Source organism: Echeneis naucrates, chromosome 2 (assembly GCF_900963305.1).
Source record: "Echeneis naucrates chromosome 2, fEcheNa1.1, whole genome shotgun sequence".
NCBI classification, from domain to species: domain Eukaryota; kingdom Metazoa; phylum Chordata; class Actinopteri; order Carangiformes; family Echeneidae; genus Echeneis; species Echeneis naucrates.
Genome location: NC_042512.1, coordinates 12,673,197 through 12,679,441, shown reverse-complemented (window position 1 = coordinate 12,679,441; position 6,245 = coordinate 12,673,197). Strand labels below are relative to the sequence as shown.

Here is a 6,245-nt window from a genome sequence, read left to right as displayed (position 1 = left end):
AATGTTTAAAATGCACATTTTCAGCAGAAAGGATGTCTCAGTCCCTCAGTTCCTGCGGTTACGCTTAAAATATATTGAGTTTAGAATGCAAAACAACAAGTAACTCAGCATAGTGAGACTTTCAATCCAAATTTAAACTACATTGCTGCTCTTTCTTTTCCTAATTATTCATTTGAAGTGTGAATAGGTTCAGCTGCCTTCCCATCAGCTTTAAAAATGCAGTGCATCTAGCATCTAACTTGACACCAAAAGCCACACTGAAAATGTACTGTAAGGTGCACTTTCCTTTTGAATGCATGCATCTTCTTACATTTTCCTGGAAAAAACACATTTAAACATACCAGCTCACTGTTAACATTGGTTTCAGGCTGAAGAGAAACTGCAAAGACATACCTCCTCTTTGGCAGCGACTTGCAGGGTAGTCACGCTCATTCACAGTTGAATGTGTGGCACGTTTGAACATCGCCGTGCTGTATTAAATGTCAAGGCCGCTCCTGCCAATGAACCAACTCCCCGTCCTCGTTTACCTGGAATTACAAAGCAGCTGCAAATACATACATTTTGTCCCTCAGTTGCCCTCGACAATGTCTCAGCAATGCCACTTTTATGCAGATCAGACAAAATAAAAAGTATGGGAGAAGTCAAAGTTTACGAATGTTTATTTTACAAAAGAAGAGCTAGAAATTATGTAAACAGAGCTTTACAGTTCAATCTAATTTGTGGATATATATATTTTTATAATACTGTGGGGATGTTGCAGTCTTTGAGGAGGCAGCAAAACCAAGAGTTTATAGTCCAGATAAAAATCTTTCTTCTGAGTTCTGAGAAAAATGAATGCCAAAGATCAACTTGACACAGAAGCCTGAGTGCTGAGGATGAGATTTCTCTGAGGCAGCCTGCTGGGGATGATTGGGGCGGGTGTCTTGTTAAAGGGGTTAAAGTGGTTCTGTTTACAACTTGGGCATCCTGGCAGCATTGAGGCGCATGGACACGCAGGAGGAGCCGGCGGCGTAACGCATCTCCCTCAGCATGCCACTCCACTGCTTCTTATTGTCCTCGTACCTAAGAGGAAGAAGAAGAGAGTCCAATCTCAGAAGGATGGCAGCAGCATGCGAGGAAATCACATTGAACGTTACGGCCCCCAGAACTTACTGCCAAACATCGGTGACCTCTGTCGGAGCCACCTCCTTGTTCTCCATCTGAATCATAGCGAAGCCGCCCACGGCGTAAAGCGAGCCACTGTTGCTCACCAAGTTGACAGAGCTCCTCTCCTGGGGAAACTCTGTGAAGGGCTCCCACCTGAGGAGAAGCAACATTAGGAGAAGGTCAAGTGGAAGATGGAGCCTCTGTCTAACTTGGTAAATTTATCAAATCCTATATTTTGGGGTTGCCCTTTTTTTTTTTTTTTTTTTTCTTGCTGATGTGATCACCAAAAGATGTTATTATTTAAAATATATATTTCAAAATGGCCATTTCCCACTGCTGATTTGGCCTGGTAGCTCCTGGCAGCTAAGGAAGTACCTGAACCAACCAACTCAAAGCTGCTACTGTGAATAAGACAGAGTAGACTTATTTAGCCACACAAACCTCAGCGTGCTGTGCTTATTACTCAGCACCAAACATGGCAGCAGTAGCTAGTTTATTTATACAGAACTGATTTGGCTCTGATTATCTTTTGAAAGAGGAAGACACGGGAAGCCTGCGAGGTAATTAGTATGCAGGCAGAAAAATGACATATTAAAATAAATGGGGATTTTTAATTATATTTTCAAATACAAATACAAAATTTCATAACGTGTGACTTTTTATCCCCCCACAATTTATGACAAAAATTTTTAACAGAGTCTTACTTGTTTGTTGTGAAGTCGTAGGTCTCACAGTTAGCGATCAGACCTTCCTCGTTGACTCCGCCGGCCACCACGATCTTGCCATTGTGGATCACTGCTCCGAACATGGCCCGGGGAGTCTTCATGCCTGCCATCTCCCTCCACTCTGACTGCTTGTGGTTGTACACAAACATCTTGTTGAGAGCTTTGCTGTGGAGACAAAGAAGATCAAAGTCGTTAAAACACCACAAGATGATTATTTGTAATTATCCCACTGATTATCTTTTTCATTTGTCCATTTTACAATCAACACGCTGAATGGAACAGGATTAAGGCAAAAATCAACTAATTTGGTTATCATTTCCACAAAATGACTCATCTGGATACATCAGATAAATAGAAAGAAAAACAGAAAGAAAAAAGAAATAGAAACAAAAACAAAGATACAAATTATTGCGTTAATGTTGGGAGATTTTAGAAGAAAGAACAGTGAAATAAAAGCTGTAGCTGCACCTCCTGCCCTGAAGTTGTTTTTTAGCGTTCAGATTTGTATGAGCAACTATATATAAACAGTTGATATGTTGTTTTGTGTATGCAGGTCTCTATTTAACTGTATGGGGGCGTCTTAACCTTTTTTTAAACTCTCTTAGTTGAGTTGGTGGGTTAAATGTTCTTCTTTAAAACAAAAAGACAAACAGGGATGTTTTTTTTCCCTTTCCTTTCTTCGTTTTATTACCTTCAGTTGTTTTCCATGAGAAACTTCTCTTTTTCTTGTAGAAGCTGATAATTAATTGCATGTTGCGTCATTAATGAAGACTTGTATGAAATTCATTGCAGAGGAAACACTTGTGATGACTAGCAGAGAAATCCCCCGGTGGACTTAGATTATTGTGTCATGCAGGATTCGTGGCTGTGGTGTGTTTCTGCCTGCTCTTGTAATTAATGAATAGTGTAACACAGCTCTATGGGCGGCACACATACTGAAGATCATAGTATGTTATGTTGAGTGCAGACCCTCGACTCTCATTGTGGCGCACAACTACATCAGCATTTGACTTATATTAACAAGAGACCGTCCTGAACTGCAGCGGTGTAATTGTTGTCGATAATGTGCCGTGGAGCTCTGCAGTCTGTCAGGATGATAGACTACAAGCAGCTGCAGTTTCACTGTGTAAAGTCTCACTCACACAGACACACACACACACACACATTCATTTACTCACTTATCATCTGTCTTTCCTCCAATGCAGTAGACCAGTCCTTTGTGAGAGACCACAGCATGGCCGTGGAGCTTCAGAGGAAGCTTTTTGGTCTCAGTCCACCTCATCTTGCTATAAAAAAAACAAAACAAAACAATCAACGCATCATGAAGAGCATATTTAAATCATCAAATTAGACGAATTCGTCTCATGTTCTTTTGAACTTCCTGCTGATGCCTTCAACAGCACTTTAAAAGTGCTTAATTGTCAGTTGCATTTTCCCCTGTGAGTTAAATCAGTCTGTAGTTGTGATTATTATAAATCTTAGGAATAAATTTAATAAGCATTGGCAGCATGCCTGATTCGAGGTTTGTACTGTTGCCGCGCAACAATAAGGTTGTGGGTTTGGTTCCTGGCTTGGGGGCTATGGGGCGTGTGGGGCGTTTGTATGTTCTCCCTGTGCCTGCGTGGGTGTCCTCCCACCGTCCAAAGGCATGCATGTTTATGTTAATCTGTGACTCGTAGGTCTGAGTGTGAGTGCTTGTTGGCCTCTGTGTGTTAGCCCGGCAATGGACTGGCGACCTCTCCAGGGTGGCCCGGCACCGATGTGAGCTGGGATTGTCTCCAGCATCCCACCAAAGTGGTAGAAGTGGTAGAAGATGGAAAATGATTGAATGAATTAAAAAAAAAAAAAACAACTCTACTTGGAGCAGATTAAGAATGTGAGATCCCAAAGGATCATTAATATGCAAACACAACATCTACCATTTTTGTGTTTTGTTCTTGTAAAGAAGTGATTTTGGTAATTTTGCTGCTGTTAATTATCACCTGAAAGCTTCCCGGAAGGTGAGACAAAGTAGGGACAGGGATGGCAGAGATGGGGGGGAGTGGGGGTCTAAAGAAGAAGGTAATCAAAGCACTAACTCGACGTCATAGCACATGACAGAATCCAGCGATTCGTTGGTCTGCAGGTCTTTTCCGGCGACGACAAACAGCAGGTTCTCGTTCTCGCCGATGTTGAAGAGGCATCTTGGAGATGGCATTGGCGGCAGAGCGACCCAGTCAGATGTAAGCGCATCCAACTGTGGATGAAAAAAATAACAGTTTACATTAAGCGCCCCCTCTGAGTGACTTGTCTTTACCTCTCCATAAAGAAAGAAATTAATCATTCTCGGATGTAACATCCACGTATCGATTATGATTTAAAATACATTGTCGGTATCAGTTAACCCTCAGGGGCATCATGGGAAACAAAATCTGTTGTTTGTCCGCAGGAGGATTCAGGAAAAAATGCTTCCCAGTTGTTCTTGTGGTTACACACTTAAAGATTTATTTGAATTTCTGTTCCATTTCTCCTCCTGTTTTTTTGTGGTGTGAGTTCCTTTTATGTCTTGAAACAGAGAAATTTTTCCGTTTGAGAGTGAAATTACTCTCCAGGAAGCTTGTGCATCATTTTCATGCATCCTCATATTATCACGCACAAACGTTTGTTTTGCTACCTTGTTGGGAAATATGTTTATTTATCTTGTACTACAGAGTCAGTTGTGAATATTAATAGTGCTCTTATGTCCTTGCATTCAAAATTTCATTCTTACCAAAAGTGCCATTAAAGTTAAATACCGAGCAATGTCTTATTTTAATTTTTAAATTCAATACAAAAACAAAGGCTAGAAAAATAATAAATCATCCTTTAAACTGTAATTATTGAGTTTAAAAACAATGAACATGTAATTGTGACTGACTGACTCAGAGTTATTGGGCCTTTCTGACAGTGATGGAACAACAGCTCTCAACCTGGTCCATTTAATGTCTAATTCATAACTTCAAATCTTTTTTTTTTTTTTTTGTCACTGAAACCACCTTACCAAATAGAAGTAGCACTGCAGAGGCACGTCCTTGTTGTCCTCGTCGACAAACAACCCACCGATGATGTAGAGCTGGTTCTTTTGCGTTGCCAAACTGACGTGATTACGTGGCAGCTGCTCAGACATGGCTGCCAGGAAGCACTCGTTCTCAGCGACGTCATAGGCCACTGCAGCCGTGTCGTTGATCATCAGGATGAAGTCGCGTGTGTACATGCCGTGTCTGCGGTTGTCATTCAGGAATCCGGGGAAGAGGCTGTCCTCCTCTTCACCTCCTTCCTTGTCGGCCCCCTCCTCCCCTTCCTTTTTCTTGGGGTTCTCAGGAAGTTTCCCCTTGAAGGCGTCCCTGATGACCTGGATTGTCTTCTGGAGCTCTGGGTCAGCCTTGATGATGTCATCGGTCTCCACTTTTTCTTTGAAGTACTTCTCTGGCAACAGGCGGAAACGAATGCAATTGAAAGCATCCTTCAGGACCTTGAGGCGCTTCTCCTTGTCATGGCGGACCCAGGACATGACGGCCTCGAACACCAGCTCCTCCTTCTCAACGTTCAATGAGTCCCCACCGATGATGGCAAACAGTTCGTGGGCCGCAAGCCTGAGGAACTCCTCGTCTTTGTACAGGAGCTCGAAGCGGTCGGCGATGTAGTTGCGTGCAGCTACAGCGAGTCGAGGACAGTTGAGGACCAACCCCATCCTGAAAATGGCCATGCAGTTGCCCAATGAAATCTTCTTCTGAAGGTAGTTGACGCACACTGTGAACACAGATGGGATCTGGAACTTGTTCGCCACAGCGATTATATCCTGCACGTTGTCATCGGTGAGGTCAATCTCAGCCGAGTAGAGGTACTGGATGATCATGTCAAGGATGGAAGGATTGACGTCGTCCAGGACCACCTCCTTGGTGTTCTCCACCTCCTTCCCATCCTCTGTGAAGAAGATTTCCCTGAAGTATGGGCTGCACGCGGCCATGATCAGCCGGTGGCAGGGCAGGCTGCGGTCGCCTACCTTAAGGGTGCAGTCCACAAACTTGTTTTCATTCAGCAGCTCCTTCAGCCCGTCCTGGAGCAGGGTGCTCTGAAACAGGCGCAGCTCCTCCTTGATGGCGTTGGGGTCCATGGCGTGTCAGGAGGGGAAACGGCGGGCAAACGAGGGGCTCCGTGGAGAGAGGAAGGAGATGGTGGCCACAGGTCCTTTTGGCAGTCAAACCTGGCTGGAAAAGACAGAGTAGAGAAAAGGTTCCCAGAGTGAAGACCCTGCAATTTAATCCTGTCCTGGTCTAAATTTAGCTCCCACTGCCCCCCTGCGCCATCTCCGGTGGAATCTGACTGGGCTGACACACAACGCAGGCCGCGGCTCAA

At 43.7% G+C, this 6,245-nt stretch overlaps 1 protein-coding gene across 2 annotated transcripts; it reads right to left on the bottom strand.

The window, feature by feature from the left end:
* Positions 1-647: 647 nt before the first annotated feature.
* LOC115054242 (kelch-like protein 41b) lies at positions 648-6,245 on the bottom strand. 2 transcript variants are annotated; one of them, XM_029519368.1, is made up of 6 exons: positions 4,891-6,245; positions 3,946-4,107; positions 3,050-3,153; positions 1,851-2,036; positions 1,153-1,299; positions 648-1,062 (listed from the first exon to the last, which is right to left on the bottom strand). In XM_029519368.1, exons 1-6 carry the CDS (start codon positions 6,001-6,003, stop codon positions 951-953), a joined length of 1,824 nt encoding a protein of 607 aa, XP_029375228.1. In that variant the 5' UTR covers positions 6,004-6,245; the 3' UTR covers positions 648-950. The 2 variants fall into 2 exon arrangements, with proteins under 2 accessions (XP_029375228.1, XP_029375219.1); XM_029519359.1 differs by having other exon boundaries at positions 3,050-3,157; positions 3,950-4,107; positions 4,891-6,238.